This window comes from Nesoenas mayeri (genome assembly GCF_963082525.1).
Source record: "Nesoenas mayeri genome assembly, chromosome: 3".
Classification (NCBI taxonomy): domain Eukaryota; kingdom Metazoa; phylum Chordata; class Aves; order Columbiformes; family Columbidae; genus Nesoenas; species Nesoenas mayeri.
In genome coordinates, this window is record NC_137544.1 from 47,942,898 (window position 1) to 47,967,460 (window position 24,563).

Consider the following 24,563-nt stretch of genomic DNA (forward strand, 5'->3'; position numbering starts at 1 on the left):
ATGCTACTGAACACAAGGAAAGCAGATGTGACAGAAAGGAGATATGAATGATATTTTTTCTCCTGCAGTGGGTTACCATTCTTAAACATGATACAGAGCTGGAAAAATTGGCAGAGAAGCTTGGATTTCTCTACACTCAACACAGGAGCTCCAGTAAACTATAAACACCTAGTCTGAAATGTGTTAAAACTCTGCAATGTACCGTAGCTACCTTTTAACTTGTGATTTTTCTTTCCTATGACTGTGATAGTAGATGGATGTTGTGAGGTTTGGTGGCGTTTTGGTTTTTTTTCCTTCAAAAAGGTGGAAAGAAGACTGTGGAGCTGTTGTCCCATAGGACGAACAGTATAAGAAGTAATTTTCCAGGTAATAAGTCAATATTAGATAACCATGATTTTTTATGCATTAATATTAGTACTTCTCCTAGGCAATCCAGACTTCCATTATGTATTGATTTGTGTTTTGTATTAATCTGGGTTGCGCTCTGTCACTAATCTGCCTTCAGACCTATAGTGTTTGGCCAGACGTATTTGTATAGGGGTGGCAGCCATTACTTGCAGTGGCCCTCTTTAGACTGTAAAGGCAAAAGTGTTTTACAAACAGGTCACGTCACCTCCAGGAATTGCCTACATAGACTTAAGACTTCAGCCAGTTTGCAAGAATCATCTTTAGGTGAGCAGTCTGAGCCTTGTCCTCTTGTTTTTTCTCTGTTCCTTCTCCTCCATCTTCACATCTTCCTCTTCTTGTGCACTCTGGGCAGCTGCTGTCCCACTGCTGCAGCAGGGAGCCAGAGCCCCTTGGACACGCACCCCGGAATAACGCCAGAACCAGCTAACCAACCTGGTCTGAAACACCTGGATCACATCTGAGGAGGAGCACTGTCTCCATTAACAAGTGCAGGATTACAACTACACGGCAAAAATACCCTCACCTCTTTACCTAAAGCTAGTGGGAAAGGTTAGTATCGGGTTTAGAAGTGGGCTAGCAACACCACATTGTAGAGAGATACAAATCAGGGTTAAATTACATTACGGCTGATAGCAACCATAGCATTTGATTTGGTGGGGATTTTTCTAGTGGTTTAAGGGCTGGCATTAAGCAGCTGCATCTCAGCTTTTCAGAAATCTACAAAGAGGAAGACTGGAATTCACTAGGGAATTTTGTGTCACTGGGAACACATCATTAACACCCACCCACACCTTTTAATCCTGGCTTTCAACAGGGCTGGGAAAGGCAGAGCTGTGGGAAAAACAGTCACATGTAATGAAGTAGACTTGGGCCCACAAGAATTTTCTGCTTCACTGAGATGTCTCCTGCTGGAGGAATTAATGCTGATACACTCATTACTATGAATGAAAAGGGCATGGAGTAAGCTGCAAAAATTGCAGATAGTTGCAAATAGTTTTTTGCAAACAGTTGCAACTATCTGCAAATAGTTTTTGTTCTACTTTGTGTCAAGATCATAAATGAACTGCTTTTTCCAGACTAAGCAATCTGTTATGCTATTAGTACTATGCTGAGTGTTCACAACTTGCTTTGAGTTGTGTGTGTGTGTTATTTTTCTTGTTGTGTTGTTTGTTTTCTGTTTTGGTTTGTTTGTGGGGTTTTTTTTTGTGCTTTTTTTTTTAAACTCTTAACATTCTGCTTAGATGTCAGAAACAACAGCTTTTGCATTTACTTGAGTTCTGCTGTAACTGTGTGTTGTTGATAATATTCCAGGTTCTGCAGCTCAGGTCCAGAGTAACAAGCATTCAGCATCCACTCAGCATGGAGATTACCAGCAGCATCCTTTGAATTTTTACCCAAGCAGCAGCAATGGAACAAGAGGAAACACTTGAAGACCCAAGACAGTAAGTAATGGTGGCATTGGTAATATGCTGATATGGTTGCAAAATGAACAACTTCTTCACTAGTTTGCAAGCTGTGATTTGTATCTATACCCAGGCAGGTTTCATCTGGACAATAAATCAAATACCTTTGAAGATTCATCTTCAAGAGCAAGGTGACCAGTATGTATGGCTAGCAAACAGGAAAAAACCAAGAGTTCCAATGTTCCAAAAACTGATTAAGGAAAGGAGGCAGGAGGGAGGTATTTAGTTAGCAATGGTCCAGGAAAGATGATATTTTTTTTTTAGTACCATGCCATGGTTGGTGACTCTTTCTATGTGACTTATGCTTTCAGGTACCAAGCAGATGGAAGGAGAGAATGGCAGACAGGCTACCACCACACCTAAATGAAAAGTCTCTTCTTACTGTCGTCATGCAACTACAGAAACAAAGGCTGGTCTAGAAGTAAACCTAAATGTATTTTTTAAATCAGTTCAGGGCATTTTACCAAATGCCACTGAACTGGCACCCTTGAAATAAGAGAAAAATTTCTATACTAAACCAAATGGCAACAGTAATACTTCAGTTCTGTGCATACGTACTTCAAAATATTCAGATACAGTGTTCAGCTCCAGTCAGTTAATCTGCTAATCCATTTTAAGTACTGGGTGATGCAGATCCTTGTTCTGAGCAAGAGCAGCACCCTGTGTCCTCCCTTCACACACAATACACTACAGAAAGGCAAGAAAGGCAAACCGAAAAGGCTTCCTTTTGTTGTGGTAACCTTGGAACATGGTGGTGCAAAGCAGAGCTAAGTGCTTAGAGCAAAAGCATTTGATCTGGTGTTTTGTTTTCTTTTTTTAACTGCTTTTCTATTGCAACCCCTGAGCACCACATCCTGCCCAATGCAGTGCTCTCACCCCCAGATGTTGCTGCTTGAACCTTTCATGCCTGTTTAAAGATGACTCATCAAAAGTGTACCTTCCCAAACCCATTCTCTCTCCTCCCCCTACAATGAAAAAAGGGCAGCTCCTTGCACAATGCTACACTAACTAGAAGAAAACAAACTTCAGCATTTTTATTATCTGCATTTCTCTTGCATGGAAAAAAAAAAAAACCCTTGCTTTTATAGCCTAGCCAATAAAGGGCTCAAAGTTGTCTTCCAGAGATGTGTCAAATTGTACTGCAGCTTTTGATGAGTTAGAATACTAACCTAGTATCACCCACGTGCCTGGATGCTTATGAACACGAAAAATCAAATACTTCAGCACTCTTTATAAATCAGATGTAGGATTAAATTCAGGCAACCCTTAACAGCATTGCATTGGTTAAACACTGAGTAAAGGAACTAACTTCATTTAGAAATGCTGCAGCATTTAGAGACAGAAGATTCCTAGAATAAGGTTGACATCCTTCACCATTATGGAGACAGGCTTGATTTCATTCAAGCTTGTTGCTGCATCAAAACAAGCTACAATATCCTACAGAATGGTGTGGAATCAGTTATCAAATAACACAAGTTCTTTTTAAGGTAAGCCTTTAATGAATGAAAAGGTGACTGATAATTATCCAAGGTCAGCTGCTATTAGAGAAGCCAGCAAATGTGATTCTAGCACATTTTAGGCATCAGATGCCAATTTGGAAGTAGAACAATATCATCAGTATGAAGCACTTCTGTGCTATTGCAGCAGTAAAAAGGAAAGGGTTGTGAGGCTCATTAGAGCTTCTTGATAAAATAAATTCAAGTATTGCTCAACACAGCAAAACTCAAAGATCATTTTCGCATGCATGCTGCACCTGCAAAGACTATGTTCAAAGAACAGCAGTAACACAGGACTGGTACTACAGGGATAAACATTTCTGCATAGGCTTACAGTACTGCATTGTAACAAAAACTTCATTCCATCCTCCACTGTGTGCAGTAAATGGATGACTTTCTGAAAGGCAGAGCAATTAATATCAGATCAGGAAGCTCTAAGTTTCCTCCATTTCCATACAGCCTTTCCAGAAACACTACTACAGTTTTTGCAGTTTCCTATAAGATAAGACTGAGTTATGTCAATACTACCTAGTGATACATCCACAACCCACAAAAAGCATTAAGGTCATGATGTGGAACTACTGAGGTTACTTCACTCGGAGCTGGTTATTGTTCTAGTCAGTCTGCAACTACAGAATTACACACACACTGTTCTTTTTGTCCAAGCATCCTGACAGTTACTCCCTAGATAATATCCTACTCTTTCTCATACAATCAGGGAAAAAAAAAAATAAGGCTCAGAGCAGGATCTTTTTCACGAAGGTCAAAGATCTTAGTAAGAAAAGATACTACAATGAAGGGGTTATTAACAACCTCCCTGGAACCACAGACTGCAGTCCCCTCTACCTTACAGGCTGACATCCAGCATGGAGCATTAAGCCTTACAGGTTGTTCCAAGTGAAACACTTAATAAACGCCTTGCTGTTCTTTGGCTTTAAGGAGAGAACAGGGTTAAACTAACATGGATGACATGACCTAAATGAGGATGCTTTTGGAGAGCTTCTAAATCTGAGTCAATACTTTTGCACATAACAAATGCAAAGTTAGTATTGTGTTTAAGAGTTAACTCTTCAAACCTTACACTGTAGGGAAAGAAGGAGAATGAATCTCAGTCCCTATGGAAAACAGCTCTTATCGCCAGAAAGTCAGCAGACAGTCCCCTCTAGGACTGCTTACATTAAATAAAGTTTACAAGTAAAATTCCATTCAACAGATTTTATTTAACAATTTGGTTTTGTGATTACAACTGTTTCAGTTTTCTTCCAAAGACAAAATACAAACTTTTACAGCAACACTTGCAGAGAACATTCATAACATAACAGCTTGATATTTGCACAAGTTGGCTTCAAGAAAGAGCCAGATAACTTGAAGAGTCACTACAGTTCAGTGCCTAAAATTGATTTAGGGGCAAATACAACTACAGATCTATGAGCTACCTTCCACTTCAAAACACAAGGCCAATAAAAACTGCAAGTTGTTACTTCAGGTTTTTTGCCAGTACACAGCACAGATCAGATGATACTTTCTATATTTTCTATAGTGAGGCAGCCAAGCACATGGTGAAGATGTATAACCCAGCCTCCCCTCCCCGCAAAGAACTGAAAGGGAAACTATGCGAGCCACAACTCTGTGAACTGTGGATCATACCTTGTTAGCAAGGCTAATGAGCAAGCAGTGCGTAGTGCAGGCCTTCCAGAACGTGACTAAATTAATATAGTACCAGCTTGAGTTTTTCAGATTGGCATTTGTATGTGTCAGAAATCCTGGGTTTCCTAAAGTTTTGGAAAGTAGCAATTGCTGGCACCAAGCAAAATTTTGTAACTAAGGCAAGGTATCCTTTCTACCCTTTCAAAAAGAATTTGAGGCAAAAGATTAAGCAACTTTAAGGCACTTTAAAAAATATTTTTAGTTTGCTTTACCAGCACACTTTATCAGCAACCTAAATCAGCATCAGCATATCTCATGAGTAAGCATTTTATCAACATTTTACAGAGCAACAACTTCTTTGTTGCAATGTCTTCCATGCTATGAAGTGTTCCGTAGCACTTTCCTGCAAGTTTTCTGAAAGATAGCCCTTTGAGGCCAAAAAAATTACATACCAGGCATACAGTTTGCTCTGCTGAGCTGAAGGAGAGCTGTCATACTTTAGAAGAGTATTTAGCTTACTTCAAAGCACAGAATACAAGCTCATTGATACTTTTTTTAAACAAATAAATGTATTAGAATAGTTCTGAGATAGGGGAAAGACAGATTAAGTGATTTCACAATAAGGCCAAGGATATACCATCTAACCCACACACATACTGTTGCTGGAAACTGGCTGCTCACTCTGCTGTTTTAATAAACCTGAGCTGATTGTCTTAATTGTTTAGAAAACCAAGAACTAATGAAACTCAAAGATACAGTACTGGTGAGTAACTTCTATATTTCATAGCAATTTGAGTTTTCTATGCAGCACAACAGAAACAATGCCATTCAACCTAGAAGAACACAAGAAAACAATACCGTGCACTTAAATATGAAGCAAATTAAGTGCACTTCAGTTGGAAATTTAAGTTCCACTGCCATGACTACTACCTGCAATGCTATCATTTCGTATTGAGTGCCAAATTCCTTTCAAGTCAGAACTAGTAAGACAGTACTACAAATTATCCTGAAATTTGATGATATTCCTTGATCATCAAATTTATGTATTATGTGCTACATCTACGACTTGATTTTATCTTTACTTCAACTTTTTCCTGTAGGTTTATTTTCATTGGTGCTCAAGTCAATCTACATTGGAAAGACGTACCTTTGAGATGGCTGATCCAGCCAAAGAAAAGGGAAAAAAAATAACACAAAACCCACAGAAAACAACAACAACAACCAAACCAAACCAAACCAACAGAAAAAAAAAAAAAAATCACAAAAAACACAACACACAAAACTAAAAAAACCAACACCTACTTGGCCAAATTTCCTTAACCAGTTCACTGATGCCAGAAAGTAGGGAGGGAAAAGAAAAAAGATGTAGCCCTGGCAACCCTGGGACTAGAGCGATCCTGACTAGGATCAAATCAGCAGATTCTCTGGACTACCCTTAACTGCTCCTTTAGCAAGTAGACATACAGAAGGATCAAAAGAAAACAAACAACCAAAATATGCTGAATCTAATTGCAATGACTTTAAGAACCATTTGAATGAGAAAATATCAGGATTTCCCAAACACCAGTATTTCAAGTATAAATGCAAGTTGTTGCCTTTTTATATAGCGACTGAACCAAATTTTGTCACTAGTTTTACAGTAGGTCTTTGTAGGCCAGAGCAGAAGGTAAACAACTTAAAGCTTCTGTTTGTGGCTGAATATCACTGTACCATGCTCCCTCTCAAACAAGATCCATAAGGGACATTTATTTCGTGTAAAAAGTTTTTAAACTGGAATGCTGAAGGTGTATGTATTCCATTCTCCCATATAAAGCTAGTACTTAATAGTTCTGTTTATCTGTGAGATAGGTGGGACACTTTTGCAGCCTACTGATTTTTAGTCTTTTAAGGCACTAATTTTCACTGACCCTTTAGAAGAATTATTCCTACATCCCCTCTCCACCATTAGCATTAATTGGAAAGGGCATAGCATTTCTGTTCGGAATGCAGTATTTTATCAGGCAACCTTTATTCTTGTGTATAAAAATTTATGGGTTATGTTATTCCATTGGGACATTATCTACTTCTACAATTTTGTTCATCTTTCTAGCAGCATGCTGTAAGTGCCACAAGCTAGTATAAATGGTATTTCACTCCCTGAAGTCAGTCACCAAAAAATTACATCTTGATAAAACTGAAGGGATACTGTATCAAATGTTGATTAAATTAGCCTTCACAATAAGTCATCATGAGATTGTCTACTGAATACAGTGTTGCCACTGAATATTAATAAGAATCTCTGAACATCTACACTTGGCATATAAAAAAAAAGTCCCACAGCAGCAGCCACTAAAGAAAAATAAGGACAGCCATTAGAACCCATGCAGCATATTGCAAGTAATCCTGTAGGAGAGATTCATATCACCTCTTGCCAAGTATAATGTTGCAAAAATATTCTTTTAAAGTCTTCTTTTAGATATTTAAAGGATATTACGAACTGCTGTCTTCCATGAGCAACAGGAAACATTTTGGTTCAGTGAACTACAGGTGTTAGGCTATTAGTCCATTAGAAAGTGGCAGGTCCTAAAGTGTGTGATAGTTTCGGTCTTTCGACTTGCAGAATTTGAACAGAAAGAAAACAACAGCCTGCAGACCCAGAACAAGGACAATTCCACCTATGAAACTCGCAGCATCAAATGTAGATTTACGTGGAGAAGGTGCGGGAGTCACAGTAGCATTCGTACCTGTTAAACACCACATTAGAGTTTGTGAGTTTTATAGATTTTAGTATTGGCTTCTTTGTATTACGATTACTCAAAACATTCAAACATCAATAGCAAACCAAAAAATAATCAAGAGTAAAGACATGAAGACATGTCAGCAGCTGCATGTAGATTAGCAATACTGAAATTCTGATTAAATACTATTCATACAAGGCTAGAGCTATTTATAGCCAAACTGCTCTGGACCTCAATACTGAACAAGTCCCAGCTGGACTTTATTTGTACTTCAAAAAGCCAAAGCTTTCCTCCTTTACATAGAAGTATATTATTGATTTGCTCACATTCAAAACACATCTTCCAGTCTCTGCTGCTTGTTCCAGGGCTTTTTTTGCTTAAATTAAAATTAAATTATCTTTCATCTACTGTACTTTACTCCAGGAGTTAAGCTTAAAGAAATCAGCTGAAGCCACACCACCTATGAATCCGGAAGTAACAACCATCTGCTGATGGCTAGTTTTAAAGAGCTTTACTTCGTGAGAGCTTTTCATGAAATAGCATATTCAAGACTAATGCTGAAATAAAATTTGTCAGCTTATTCCCATTACTGTAGCCCAATATTTTTAATAGGTATCCCATTATTATGTCACAAGTGAAAAACAAAATACCACCTCTCCCAAGGATAAGTGAGTTAACAAGTGACTTCCAGCCACACTATTAAAAGTGGTCAACTGATTTCATTTGACCAACATATTTCTGACTTCTAATATCTCACCAACTAGCTCTGTTTCTCAGGGTATTACCTTGCTTTGTATATACATCACCTTAACAAAGTTAGTGGCAACAGCAGACATACCAATACTACTTCAATGTTGTCACTTGGTAAGTCTTTCAAGATAATGCTTTTAAAGCAACACTAATTTCTAAGTATTTTATGCTTTAATTATGCTAGGAGTAGCAGTTACCTGGAACACTGGTCGTTGCTGAAGTAATGGTAGTTGTATGTAGAGGAGCATTTGTAGTTGCATTGGTGATGTTAGCTGTTTGAGAGAAGACAGTAGGTACATACTATAAACTTCAAGAGAAAAGTTTGCAAGCACTGAAGTTCTTACATAAATAATTTGTCATGTTTTGCCTAAATAAGAGTAAGCTTTGACCTCAGACTTTACCCCACACAATTTAGATGTCCAGCTGCATGGCATTAAGCCAAGTTCCTGCAATAAGCATTTTTTTAAACTTGCATACTATTGGTATGCAAATATTTCAAAGTTCTCCAGGGATCATTCAGACAAAATCATTTTTCTTTCAAGCACCAATATAAATACTATTATTTGAACAAGAATTAAAGCAGCTGCTTCTAGACAACTGAGAATCTGCAAAAGACTTTCATTAAACATGCCTCAGAATCAGTATTTATTGTACTACAAAAAGTACTTAATGTAATATCTCTAGACAGGAGATAAACACAGGATAGCAAAACTTCCTCTTTCTCCACCTGTCCCCAAAACACTCTGAATTACATCAGTGGAATAAGCAAACACTCACCTGTGACAGCTAGACTGTCTTCTAAAAGCTCTTCCATTATCAAGCCAGAGCACAGGGTCTCTACCCCCAGGGTAGTACTACTAACAGTTAACCAGTATTCCACTATTCCACTGGGACAAGTCCCAACATTTTCGGTTTACTCATAGCTAAACATCACACTACTGTACAACAGGCTGTTTTGAGCCTAATCTGAACTGGGCAACAACAACAAAATCAACCTTGTAAGAACTCATGATTAATGGAAATGACCAATCTAATTCAAACAATTACCACTGAGTAACTTCTTAAATTATATCAGAAACAAGCATTTTTTTCTGCTGGAGTTTTATAAAATCCACTTCTACCAAACTTTGGGACCATTTATGTATTCCATACATCAGATGTTTAATCATGCTACTACTGTGATCTCTGGAAAAAAAACAGTGTCCTTTATTCACCAGTCCCTAGCTTACTGCCATGCAATGTTCAGTGGTACTACATTACCTATAGTAGTATGAGCTGTGGTAACATTGGAAGACGCTGTAGTAGTATTGGGAGGCAGCGAAGTAGTATTGGCAGGTGGTGAAGTAGTATTGGCAGGCAGCGAAGTAGTATTGGTAGGGGAAGTAGTATTGGCAGGTGGTGAAGTAGTATTGGAAGACGGCGAAGTATCACTGGAAAAAGGAACAACTGTAGGAGCTATGAAAGAATAAAGAGTTATGTTAAAGAGATTAATGACAACATTAACTAAAACAACTCACAAAGTGCAATAGCAGCAGCCTGAGTTTTAAGGAATTCATATAGCACTGCGTTCTATTGTAGTTTTGGTTTGAAATCACAAAGCAGTTGAATGCTCAATCCACCACACTAACATCAGAAGTTGCACAAGTGAATACATGAAAAACCTTGTCACAGGCAGGCCAATCAAGCCAATGTTCAACTTGCAACTCAGGATTCCTCAAAGCAAACAGAAGGGATAAGAGTCCTATTGTACAAGTATAAACTGTGAACGCTTTACACAATAGGAAACTAGGTATTCAGCACTGCTTCCCAACCTCACTGCAACTAAAACTGAACCTGACCCATCAAGTTCAACTAGAAGTCAGAGTGGTTAGACAGCTAAAGCCATATGGAGAAAAACACAAGATATCCTCAAGAATTTGGAAGTTTAGCTAAAGCTTTCTGTTCAGAGAACTGTTGCCAGTTGTGAGAGCTCTCAGCTTCAGTATGTGCTGTTTAAACAAACAAACAAACCACCACCCCACAAAAAACAAACAAACAAACAACTGTGAAGCTTTTGCAACTTACTGTATTAACTGAATTAATCACACATGGGCAGAATATTGAAACTGTTTTGTAATTGTATACTGACACATCAGCAAGCTTCCTCCTGAAATAGCATTATGTCCAGAAGCCTTTAATGCTTAGGGTCATTTAAATGTGGTTATTTACATCTTGAAACAATTGAGCACGGTGGAAAACCAGAGTCGACCTGTTTCTACAGACATAGGCTGGATATATCAGCATTTACATTCTCTCAGGTCCCACTTGCATCAAGTCAGTTTAGGTCCACCTTAATGTTTGGCTATGTCAATCCCCAAATGCACTGCTGAGCCATGACACTGTAAGAATTGATAAGGTATGCAGGTTCATCTCACATCAACGAAGATCCACTAAAGGTGACAATCACGTTTCCTTGAATATGTAGAAGCAAAAACACAACAACCTGGTAACAGCACCACAAGTTTAACAGGAACAGACTGTAAAAATCCTACACTTGGATATAGAACAAGGCATTGTAGCAGCATGCTCTCTTTGGAAAGCACTGAAAAATTGTACTTTTAACACTCCTGATTAAGAGGTGATTGTTAGAATTTTAGAAACAACACACAAGTCCAAGTCAAGTAGAATTCTGACTGGCTGCTGCCACCACCACAAGATGACCCATAACAGCATGGAAGCTTCATCTCCATTGGTGTGAGCCAGCCTCTCCAGCAGCACTGTTTAACTCATCTAGACAGAAGTATTAAGAATTTTCATTTGCTGTTCTAGAATTTAAAACCAGAAAATTCCTATTTAAAAGTCCATTTCTTGTCAGCTTTCAGAAAAACTAAATCCGGGAGGCTTTCACAAAAGCAAAATTCAAGACTGAATCTAAGTTATTAATGTCCTACAAACCTCCTTTGCACAGGAAGCACAAATTAACAAAAAGCCTGAAGTACTTATGCAACTGAGCATGTTCCTAGCATGGAGGATTTACTTTATGCAGTTCTGTAACCCAAACCCTAAACTTCAGGACTGCATGAAGAGCTGTGCTAATTAGCACTTAAAACTGGAAGCTGCATACAATTTTCCTATTTACTGCATCTCAGATGAAGCAAAGTACTTAGCAGGCAAAACTCCTTTTGTTGAATATGAAGCTGACTGTCTTGAGGATGCTAACAAGTTACTTTGGATATGCTATACCTTATAGGAAATGTCACCCATTTTCATCTAAGAAACCAAGGCAATAGCCAGAGACATGAGTCTAGCAGAATACACCAGGATTCTTGAAACAGCAACAGTAAGCAGTTAACTGAACGCACAACAGATTTCTGTGTTTTAGTATCACATACTGTAGGCTTAAGCTGGAAGCATAGGGCTTATTTACATATTTGTACGTGCTTATGTAAATTATAAAAGGCATATTAACAAAGGTCAACAGATTAAGGAGTTGTAAACACAACTGCTTCACATTAAACAATGTGAAAGCTGAATATCTAAATACTCACAAGTACACTGGTTTTCACTATACAGTTGTGGTATTTGGAACCTACTTTTGTTTCATTTACACACATGTCTTCTGTCAGGAAAGAAGAGAAAAAAATATTTACAGCAGCAGAACTTGAAAGTGTTAATGACATTGTTCCTACATACTAATAAACTGTTAATAGGACAAACTAAACACCAGTATAACTTGGTATTTTTTTCTTCATAGCCTATAAATATCAGACTGTTTTTACTATTTGTGGCATTTTTCAAGTTAAATATTCTGCATCTCTCCGGCACCATCATAAAAATAAAATTCTGCATGCAAGCAAAACTTAGTTTCAGCTTCTCAAACAAAACCTTGACCTTGAAATTACTGAAGACAGTTTCTTATTCTCTGCCTGCACATCTTTCTCCTTTGACTCAGATTCCAACCTCTCCCCCAAAGAAGTTACACAGATCTCTTGGGTACTTGCAGTATGTGCCTGTTGGTCAGACAACACACACAGAATTCAGAAAAATAACTTCATGAAGGACAATCTTGTACTGGACAAATTACATCCAAAATTATTTTTGTTATTTCCAAAGCATCTTAGCCTTCATATATAACCTTTCTTGGTCATCTATAATCAAGTGCTACAAAATTACTAGTACAGCCAAACCATTCTATCCTCTTATTCTGCTCCCACCTCACATAAGTACAAATAATCCACCTGAGGGCTACTTATATAGTCTTTGTATGACTTTGTCAACAGCAACTTTATCTCCTCCAAGGACTAAGTACCAGAGGTCACCTAAATACAGTTACATTCAACTCTCCTACAATGGGAAAAACAAGGCTCTGAATGAGATCAGCTAATGCTTCTTTGGCTCCATCATGTTCCCTTCAGTGGGCTGCAATCCTTCGTTTTAGAAACACAACTCTTTACTTAATCTTATTTAATGGACTCCTCTCCAATCCAGGAGTAGTGGTTGTGATGAGGTTAATGACAACACCTCTAAGGGACTGAAGCACAGGGTTGTGCCTTGTATGTCAGAATCCATCCATGACTTCTTACCAGCAAACACAAGTGACTAGTTTATTCTAAAAACATTTTGGACCATCTCAAAAAACATTAGCTTATCAAGAGCACAAATTTAAATCAGAAGCCTTAAAAATCTGAGATTATTTTGAACATGTTCAGCTGTTTCCACATTAGAACTTGAAACGTTTAACACCAAGATACAACTTCTGGGTTAATGCTCCATTAGTTTATCAAACAGGACGGTATATTTTTGTAATGAACATCAATATAGATGAAGTAGGTCTAGTTGGGTTTAAGGTTCTGCATGGCATAGTAAAGATTTGCACTTTGTAGTCCTCCTTACTTTCACATTTGATCCACTTGCAGCCTGTTACATCAATACACGAACTGCAGTTAGAAAGCATTTCACAGATCTCCAGTTAAGGCGCAGTCTTTCTCACTGAACCAACTACAGCTGAAAGTTACAACTTAAGAATGTATTGACAAGAAACAAATACATTTCTCTCCAGACTCTACTAATACTAGAAATCAGATCCCACACATACACCAAGATTTTGCCTCATCCAACCTCTGACTACAATGAACTCAGATAAAAGAGGATATACTACTCTAGTGAAGTTACTAAAGTCCACCAATTATGCAGAAGTTCATTTAAACCTCAGGTGGTAAGAGCACTGTTCCTTTTGATTACATTTTCCTTTAGATAATACAGCCAGCTATAAATAACCCTACAGTAGAAAGCACCTAAAGTATGGGATATAAAGACAAGAATCTAGAAGACGTCATATACAAATGCATATAAAGGAGAGGGGAAAAAGAAGAAGTAAATATATTCCTATTTTCATCACAACAGAAGCCAGCAACCTAACTGGCTGCCTTTTATGTCAATCTCAAACAACATTGCCTTGAAACTACAACACCACCACATCCACTATCTGGATCAAGTAAGATCTTCTCCCCATCCACAATTTTACTGCATTAGTTTTAATTATGACTTAGTCATACAGCCATCATGCTCAAAAAGCCCACATACAACCCACAACTCTCTACATCACATACTCTTCAGCACATTTCACATTATATCCACCTACTCCATGCAACTTTGGACGACCTTTCACTTTTCTCAGCTCTGCTCCGAAGCAAAGGGAATACTACTATTCACAGATCTTCAGCAATCAGCATGATAATTTACATCTCAACATAACTACTAATGCATGAACTAACTTCAGTATTCTTGTAATTTGAATTAAGCCTGAATTCACTTGGCCTTTCTCTTGGTTATGGTAGTATCAGGCTACAAATATCTGTGCTATTTCTTCACTTTCAAGAAACACATGATATGAAAAGACCTTTGTCAGTTTGCATGAGTGAGGTATGCAACACACTTGCCCTGTTTCCTTCAGAAACAAGGCAGTTACACCACTTCAAGAGCTATATGACAGTTTCTGGATAACAGATTTCAGAAAGAAAAAAAAAAAAGCCAGTTATTATTCTGGTTATACATCAGAAGAACGATCACATCACACACAACACTCACTTCTGACAAATTAACAACGTTCACTTTTGTAAATTCCTCATTGGTACTGATACCAAAATGTCGGGGAAAAAAACAAAACAAAACAAACTCCCTAACACTGTTTTGAAAGTGTTAAAAAGCAAGCATTCTTTTTATGCTGTGTGCCGGGCCCCCGGAGGATCGCTCCTCTATTCGCGAGTGCGCCCCTTGCCGACACTGCTAGTCACATATCCACCAGCACGGGAATTGACATAGTTTCTCCTCCACGTGGACCCTCAGCTGTTGCCATGTCTGGGCTGCTGCGAGCGGCCAACCAGTGCACGCACCTCGTTCCCGCCAAACTGCTTCCCACCGAACCGGCAGCGGTCCCAGGAATCCCGTTCCCCTCCCCCACCCCCTTAGACAGATGAACTTTTGCCCCTGCCACACTGTATCAATCAGAGCAGGGACAGCTGCGGTTTAGACAAAAGGCACGACTTTTGACACGGCTGATGCCAACTATTAATTAAACCAATTAACGACAAACCAACTAGCAGCGTGAATATGATAACAACATCACACGGTTGCACTTTGCCACAAATGTAGAACATTCTCTGTGAGTACACAGAAAATCTAGCACAGTACATCTGTGGAAATAGGAGGACAGTCAGTTCTGCCAGCTCATACCAGGTGCACTGGGACTTAAGAGTTTACTTTCCAAACAGCCTTCCCAGACTAGCATGGGGGAGGAACAGATTTGCAAGAGTAAAGGATCAGGAGACATTTTTAACACAGCAAAAGGTTCCAAGAATGAGCTGTTAACTTCAGAATTAGCAGTAGGCTGTCATGTTCTTCCAGTGCTACTCCTGCTACTCTTAGGGCCTTTATATGACATAACGACAAGGTCTCCCCATCAGCAGATGCCTGAACTGAAAAAACTCAGTTCTTAAGCAGAGGCAAGCTCACGTTTGCTCCCAAGGTAACCCTGTCGGATATACTGGCTCTCACACGGGATAAATTGGGATATTCCCTTTACACTTGAGGAGGAAAACCGGAGACAGCAACACAAGTGCGCCCTGCTGAACCAACACTGCCCTCTCCCGCTGCACCGGAGAGACTGTTCACCGCTGACTGAGCAGTGCCCCAGCACTTCACGGTTCCCATAGGGTGCCCGATATTGGTCTAGAACACGTCGTCAGTGGCAGGGCTGAAGAGGAAATCTAGGAGGGCTGAAGCAAAGGTTATCGCATGGCTTCACACTCCACTGCATCCAGCAGCATTACGCAATGCGGCCAGAAAACGTTTAAGTACTTCCAGAACAACTCATTTCCTTAGATTTTTGGGGCATGCGGCGCATTTTGTGGTTCTTGGCCACGTAAACACTTCGGCAAATAGCTCACAGAGCCAGAAAGATTAAGACAAACCCACAGGACGAACACCGAGGTAAACATTAGGGTAACGAACAACCAGCAATAGTGGCAGAAAACACAGCTTATCTAAGTAACTCTTGCAGTTTGAGCTGTACTAAGTTTGCAAACACGCCGTGTACGTTTTACTGGACACAAAGCCACCCGTTACTAGGCATGTGCTGTATACCACGGGGGTATCGGGAGTGGTGTTAAACCGTGCTAGCGGATTTCACACCGCACACGCCCAAATACTCCACAGCGAGAGGGGAAGCGAAAGGAGACAATGAAAAGCAGGCAAGAAGCTCGGCGAGCCGCGGCCGAGACGCTGAGGGCGGCAGCGCTGACGCCGCACGGAAGCGGTCGCGGCCGAGCTGCGAGGGAGACCAGGGCGGCTCCCGCGCCGGGCGGCTGGCAGAGCGGGGCCGTCCCCCGAGCCGGGCGCGGCAGAGCGGCGGCTGCCCAGGGCTGGCCGCCCGGGCGGGCTCGGTGCGCGGCGCCCGCCCCGCTCCGCTCCGCTCCCAACGCCGAGCACGGAGCGAGCGCGGGAGGAGCTGCCCCGTCAGCAACTGTCGGGGCGGGGGGGAGGAAAAGGGGGGAAGAGGAGGGTCGCGGGGCACTCACCAACGGTCGTGGTGCCGTTGAGGGCCCGTGCGCCCAGCCCGCACAGGCAGGCCAGGCAGAGGGCCATGAGGGGGAGCGCAGGTGCCCGGGCCATGGTGGCGGTGCTGAAGCGACGGGTGGCGACTCCCGCTCGTCGGCGCTTCCCCTCCCTCCGCTCCCGCTTCCTCCGCGCACCCTCCGACCGCTGCCGCGCCGCCCCGCCCCGGGCGTCACGTGAGCGGCCCCGCCTCGAGCTGGCCCCGCCTCCTCCCCCGCGCGGGCCGGCCGGAGGGACCGGGACGGTGTCGTGGTTCCTTCCACACACTCCCCCTCCCCCTCATACAACGGGAAATGGAACGGTCCGCACCGTGGCGCGGAGTTTCGACCCCACGTGATCCTGCCGCCCTGGACGAGCATTTCCCGCGCATCACGCTCTGCCCGCCCTCACGGAGGCCCCGCCCCCGCTCGGGGGGGAGGGGCTGCAGAGCGGCGGCCGCTCATTGGCTGCACACCCCGGCCGGAGGGTGGGGGTCAGTTGCTGGCCGTTGATCTTTCTCGCTCCCTTGGGAGGTGGGGTGGGCGGAGCGGCGGGGAGCGGGGCGGTCCCTCTGGAAGACACTACCCGTCCAGGGAGGGCCAGGGGCGGGTTGGCGGTGCGGGATGAAGCCGAGAGAGCTGGCGGCACAGGGGTTTGCGATACTCCGTGTTGCCCGGTGTGGGCTGCGGGGGCCGGCTGCGCGTCGCTCTCTAGCCCGAGTCTGCCCCATAGGTCTGCGGCGTGTCTGAGCTGCGGCGATTTTCCTGTGTTGTCACCCTGCTCTCGTGGCACCTCTGGCGCCAGCTCTTGTGCCCTTGCAAACTCCAGTAGAGGTTTTTGCGGTGGCTTTCTGTCACAGAGCGATTTTGATTGATGGGAGGTTCACCTCCCCCTTTTCTACCCTGAAAAAACTTAGGGGATACTACATAATAGCAGCTTAAATAAATATTATTCAATAATAATCGCACATAAATCTTAACAGTGTGTAGCAGTTGCACAGTGTTGCCCAACTGTGCTCCAGTCAGTGCTGGTGCTATTGCAGGTAGGAACCACACGCTGGGAGCACATGGTGAGATGTCTCTAGTGCTGGAGAGGAAGCGTGGTAAAAATTGTGACCTTAATCTTCACTCTTGTCACCTCCAGATGTGCTGTAGAGAGCACCTAGAGAAGTACACTTGGGGATCCCATCTCAGAGGAGGCTCCCCCCTCTGCCTGTCTTTTCCCCTGTCTCTCTGTCCCTTGTTTTTCCATAAGGCAGCTTGAGTTAGTGTTTTACTGTCAACAGTGGACTCTGCAAATAAAAATCTGTTTGTGTGGATTTGCTTCGATATTTTGTGCAATGCCAACACAGGGAAATGTTGGGAAACCAAGACAAACATTCATGCCTGCTTATAATCAACAAAAGCCAAGTTAGTGCTATAAAGCAAATTTTAGTCTGGTCCTGATTTCAGAAAGGTGCCATCAGAACAGAAGGACAGATGAAAGAGAAGAATTAGAATCAGGAGAATTAGGCCGTTTCTCCTCAGTGTGAGCTGGATTTGAGCAATAAAGAGGAAACTGCAAAATAAATCTGTAGCTTAATCTTCCATTTTACTTTTGTTCTTGAAGGAGTTTTATTGCCAAGAGCCAAGAGACCAATACAACATCAGAAACTTCAGGGTAAGCTACCTGTCACAATTACTGTGTGAGCTCTGGAAAGGTCTGTAGGACTGCGTGTCATACATAATTTGGGTATAGAGCTTTCTGACAAGCTTCTGTACCATCGTATATCGTGGTGCTTCTGCTAGTGGACAGGACGGCTAATGCTTTGCTTTCCTGCAGGGAAGTATTAGAGTGAAATATAAAAAAAGAACTGCAAAGAAAACAGCAGAGAAAATCGATTTTGCAGTATGAACAGGAGCCTCATAGCAGCTGCCGTGAAATGACCAAACATGTTTTGTTGGATGTAAATGTCAGTGATGGCTGAATTGAGTTCTGAAAAGTGATAAGGTCACTCAGGTCACTCACTTCAGTTGTCTTTCTTTCTACATGTTGTTTTTTTTTTACTGGAGTGTTAGTGTAAAATAGCTCAGTTATTCCAGCAATATGTTTAAAGTTACTGTCTTTTTAATGAGAATAAATAATTTTCACGTTCATTACAAAAATCATGTTTCTGTTCTAACTTTGAGTAAGCAGCATGTAAAATAAATTGAGGAGCAGCATAAATACATATTGCAACCTAACTGAAACTGCAGTGAGCATTGAATATGGGAATTTCCTCTGGCTTCCACTTGTCCCTCTTGGCCCTGCGTGCAGAGATTCTTATGTCTTCTGGGATAAGGACCAAGGATCTCTACTAGGATCAGGGCTTGATTAATGGGATCTCTTGTGGTTGGACTAGATATCTGGCATTATTTGAACTCAGGTTTTCCTTTTTGCAGTTCTTGTGGGTTATGATACTGAATAGATCTCCAGCAGTTATCATAGTGTTTTATGAGGGATGCAGTGGCAGTTTGGTTGATGTGTTGGACACCTGAACTGTCGTGGTTGCTGCAGTCTGCATTTCATGAGGACTGACTACATTCTAAAGATCTCTCCTTTTGAGAAGAAAAACAAATAGGACCTAAGTTAAATGTGATTGATAAAATACTCTGATCAGGATGTGTATGTATGGAAAAACTGGGGAAAATGAAATACATAATAAAACAGAACTAAGATTACCAGCAAGGCAAGAATTACAGCTACAGCTCGTCTCCAGAAGCAAGTAAAAACATGTAATCCTGGGGGCTGGTGGGAATCCAAGTGAATGATAAATGTGGTTTGTCTGTTTTTTCTTAAAGTCAGCATTTCGGGACTTTGTTGTAGCACACTGTCAGCAGGATCATGGCAGGCTGGGTTGTTGTTGTTGGATCTGAAGTATCACATTCATCACTGTATTCATTTTTCATTGCGCTGTTCTGTACTTAGTGGTTAGTAAGGCATTTACCTCTGTTTTGAATCTCTAAGGAATTCCGAGCACTGCATTACTGGAAATTTATGTAAAGTCCTTGGCAAAAGTGGGTAACAGCTAAAGGTCTGCAGATGTCCATTTTAGGGAAGCACGTCTTAAATGTAATAAATGTCCAGGAATTGCAGCAGATATATCAGTTGGTGCTGGGCAAGATGTGATAATGGGCCTTTTGAAGAGGTACCAGAGGAGTGTACTGCAGTTTGGAATGGTGGCTATGAATGAAAAAAAAAACCTAAGTAGATAAACTAAAGGGAACATATATTTGGTTCAGTTAATAAACATTTGTGTTCATTTATAAATTGTCATATCACCTGCATGGAAAGAGAAGTGTGTGTGAAGTGTCAATACATGGTGGGTGTTTTAACAAGGGAAATCATAGAATCATAGAATGGTTTGGGTTGGAAGGGACCTTCAAAGGTCATCTAGTCCAACCCCCTGCAATGAGCAGGGACATCTCCAACTAGATCAGGTTGCTCAGAGCCCCGTCCAGCCTGGCCTGGAATGTCTCCAGGGATGGGGTATCTACAGTCTCCCTGGACAACTTGTGCCAGTGTTTCACCACCCTCGTTGTAAAAAATTTCTTCCTCATGTCTAGCCAGAATCTCGACTCCTTTAGTTTGAAATCTCTACCCCTTGTCCTGTCACTACAGGCCCTGCTAAAAAGTCTGTCCCTGTCTTTCTTATAGGCCCCTTTAAAGTCCTGAAATACACTGTGCAACAAGATTCATGCTATTACATAGTGATGCATTATTGGATTCTGGTGCCATTCCATGCCTTTGTAATCACTCAGAAATAACACACTGATTCCTGTGCTCAGAGCTTCATAACTTTAGTTAATCCTTGCATCATGGGATAGGTAGGGTAATAGATCCCGCTGTAGAGGTGCACCTGACGGGGGCTGGATGCATCCCCAAAGCACATATGGGGTTGCACATGCCATGCTGAATGACGTCTAAGTGTGCATGCAAGGTGCCTGTGTCTGTCTCTGGCAGAAATTGTGGGGGCAAACAGTGGCACCTGCTTGAGGCAGACAAGGTGGAGCTGTTTGGTGCCCCCTCACTCATTTTGTGGTACAGGCACTTGCTCAGCCCCACCAGGTGGGGTTTAAAGGCTTCTTGTAATGTAAGGAACAGGTAAAAAATTATATATATATATATATATATATATATATATATATGCAAAGTGATACTGAGGTTGTAATAATGCTAGAGGATTTTTCTTAGCTCTTTTAGAGATGGTGGTACAGGCCAATGCTTTTAGCCTAAGGTAAGCCAAAGAGAGAGGTCACAAGAAGAATGGAAGGCAATGGGAGAGAGGCAGGATGAGGCAGAAGGAATGAACTTTTAATCTGAACAGCTGGGACCAAGCACAGAACAAGGTCAGGCTGGTTTAGGTAACAAAAGAAAAATAAAGCAGATGTTTAGATGGAGTCTCCCTGCAGCAGAGCGATAACTTAAATACATCCATTTACTGTATTTGTAACATGCATTTTTCTGTTGGTGCTGATGTAATACAGCAGTGGGCTCTGGCCTGTGTCAGGGCTGGAGCATCCCCCTGCTCCTTGGAGCTCAGCTGGGTGCTCAAGGCTGGCTGGCTGGTGGAAGATGCCTTGGCCAGCCTGAGAGCTTTTCAAGAGAAGAAACCCCAGTAGGGGCTCTGCCACTTTTTCTCGGGAGATGGTTTTAGGCTGAGGCTCTTGCATCTGGTCTCTGCCTGAGCTGCAACCCCAGGAGTGTCACAGCCCTGCCCATGCCTGGCCTTGGGTCCTAATGACACGGCCTTCAGCTCTTACTGCGCCTTGATGACCCAGACCAGTGCTTCTCCCCTCACCGCAGTTGAGCTACGGGCATGACTGAGCTCTGCTAGATGGCCACCCATTAGTACTTCTTAGTATTCTAAATCTTATCAGAATTACAGTACCAAGAGTCTTTCTATTAAGTTTGTATTATAAAATAATTCCATTTACACATTTGCTTCATGCGATAGCTGTATCACATAATTCTGATCCATTTGATATGCTGCATGGTTGATATTTTCAATAAAGATCTTTCAAACCCAGTCCTTTGAAGTACCTTTTCTCTCCCTGGAGTTGGTGGCAGGAACTCTTGTCTCTGACTTACGGCTGGGGGTCAACAGAGGTTTAGTTAAGTCTATCCCAAGAAATAAGTGTATGAAGGACAATAGCAGAGAGCTGTAGCCATGATGGTCTAAAAACGAAAGTGAGGGTGGTCTGTAGGAAGATGAAATATGTTGTCTAAGTCCCACCTGATACAATTAAAATGAACATACACTTCAGAGATCCCAGAGGGCTTCCCCAGGTCAGTGTGGAATACCTACATAGCTGATGGGCCACCTAAACAATTTCTACTGACCTTAGCAACAGTCCTGGGTCAGATTCAGAAACCGTCTGACCTCAGATTAGGTAAACTACATTGTAGTTAATGACTTCACACTCCAGTTTGCGTCTGATCAGTGCTTGAGTTAGTAAGGGGTAATGACTGAAGCCTACTGTCCCTGGTTTATTAGAACACTGTCCTTGCGATTTTAACACATACGTCTGTATGAAGAAAATAACTTTGTATATAGTCTGAGGGCTTCTTTCATCACTTTTCATTTAGAGCAGTTTCTAAGAGTGTTTTGCTGGAGTAAGAAGCTCAGCGTAAAGCTTTAATAAAGCAAAACTTGAAAGACACCAGTTTTTCCTACAGCAGTGACACATTACATAAATAAAAACTGTGTAATCTGGTAAGATAAGAGTTTTCTCAGCATGCAGGCTGCTGCCATCTGCCCTTTGTAGAAGGGAGTTTTTGTATGTGGTTGCTGGGAAGGGACCTTTTCCAAAGCCAGCAGTTGGCAATGGAAATCGTCACTTCCCTGTCTGCAGACAGCCCCTGAATTTCCCGGCCTTTTGGGCCTGCGTGTCCTCTGGATGCTCGTGCACGCTGCTTCTTGAGTCTGGTTCTCTTGAGGGAGACAAGGCATTCCTAGTGACTTGATCAGGGATGTAGGTTACAAAAGAAAATATGGCACAAAACATCATTTTGGATTGAGGTTAAGACAATTCTTCCTTTCCTGTTTCATTATTCATCGCCTTGGGTTCCTTAAGTGTATCCAGCTTGCAGGCACTGGGGAACCAGGGTTGAAAGACACATTCTTTCTTTTAGTTGACCTCTTTAATACTGGATGAAAGATTTTACCACGTTTGTTCTGGCAGAGTGTCCTGTCATGACCAATGCAAATACAGTAATTGTGGTTTGCCTGAAGGATCATTATGCCTGAAATTAAAAATATTTCCTGGTTTTACTCTCCTCATTGTAACATTTTCCATGTGATATAACTTCAACCAGTTGTTCCCTGCCCAGTCACCCTGCACGGCTTTCCTAGATCCCAAGCGTACAACACCCTGTGTGTTGTACATCCAGCTGTCATAGTTGTTACCAGGTCTGTGACTTTTGGCACAGGATCAGATTTCTGCTACTTGTCATGATCAGTCATTTGTCCTCCCTGAGAGATCCCGAATGCTGCCCTTTGCCAGAGCATTTCTGTGCTTTGATGGCTGCTCAGTTCAGGTTGTTTGGACCTGAAGCACATGCTGTGCTTTAGCTTGGTCCCTTGTGGGGACGCTGGGGACATCAGGGTGTAGCTATGCTACAGAGCAGACCCTCTGAGGGCAACCAAGCCAATACCAAATAAAAAACCCAAATAATTGGTCTTTTAGCATTGTCCTCGGTAACCTGCAGAATTAAAATTACTTTACTGACTTTAAAAATTTGAATACAATTTAAAACACTTGCAAGAAATAGAAGCCACCAACCCCCATCCCAATGCTGAGTTTTGAAGCCATATCCTGCTATAACAATAGTTTCTATTACTTATGAAAAGTAATTAGTCAGGAAATCTGTTATTTTATGAAGAAAATACACCACCATATTTTCATCTTTGGCACGGAACTATGAAGTGAAAATAATTATTCTTTAGGCTGTTTAATTGCTTTGAAATGCTCTTAAGGAAGACTTAGTTCCTATTTAGTAGCCTCTGTGTAGAATGCTTTAGAAAATAAAAGGAGAAAATGTGTTAAAGGCTCCTTGCCTGGCTACAGACATATACAGATATTTTAGATTAAAGAATCATTTTGTTTTGTGACTTAAGTAAAGAGAAACCCAAATCCCCTTGCTAAAATTAAGATGATCTCTGCACTGACTCAGAGCATGTGGAGATTACTCTAAATCTGTGCCCTCTCCAGGCATTCAGTTAAACTTCAATTAAATTCATTCCCATTTAGCAAATAAACTTAAGATTGTTACTTTTAATGAAATCTGTCGGCTTAAGCTCAGACAAAATTAGGTCTCTCCTAATGCTTCTCTAATTCAGCCTTTCCCATCTTATATTGGTGCTGTTTTGTGGGGTTTAGCGGCTCATACAGTGAGCCCAGGAGTAAAGGTCGCTTTGCAGCGTGGAAAATAGAGGCGAGAGAGCTCTATGTGCGCCCATGGTGCCCGTGTAGCCCTGGCACAGCAGAGCTGGCTTAGCCCTGTGTTTGCATGTAAGCCTGACAAATGAGTGCTCTTACCTTTGAACTTCCAATGCACCTGGTCATGGGCTCTCTTTCCAAACCGTATTTTGATTTTCCACACTTCTTTCAATGCTTACCTGCCCTCCTATGCTGAAGCCGTCTGTGCCCAAGCTCTGCACTGTACATCAGAGAGATCTTGCATGTAAGAAATCACTGATGCCAGCAATCGTATATTATATATTTGTATCCACAAGTAACCTTAAAATTTCCTGGTTTGCACTGACTTTATAAACAATATTTTTCTTTGTTTTAGTTGTGACAGTCACGTTTTTGTAATTTGAGACCATCTGCCAGAAACAATTGCTTAAAGCTTTCACCTGTTCTACTATTTCCTCATGTTGTTCTGATGCAGCCCAACCTGATTTTCAAGGTGTTGTTACTTTTATTTTACAGTAGTCAGTGCTGTATCAAATGCATGGCATTCAGAGACACCGCAGGCCTGCAAACATT

At 41.6% G+C, this 24,563-nt stretch overlaps 1 protein-coding gene across 1 annotated transcript; it reads right to left on the reverse strand.

Annotated features, from left to right (window-relative positions):
• Positions 1–4,594: 4,594 nt before the first annotated feature.
• CD164 (CD164 molecule) lies at positions 4,595–16,726 on the reverse strand. The gene is made up of 4 exons (XM_080342737.1): positions 16,536–16,726; positions 9,742–9,936; positions 8,679–8,753; positions 4,595–7,737 (listed from the first exon to the last, which is right to left on the reverse strand). Exons 1-4 carry the CDS (start codon positions 16,627–16,629, stop codon positions 7,577–7,579), a joined length of 525 nt encoding a protein of 174 aa, XP_080198863.1. The 5' UTR covers positions 16,630–16,726; the 3' UTR covers positions 4,595–7,576.
• Positions 16,727–24,563: the final 7,837 nt, after the last annotated feature.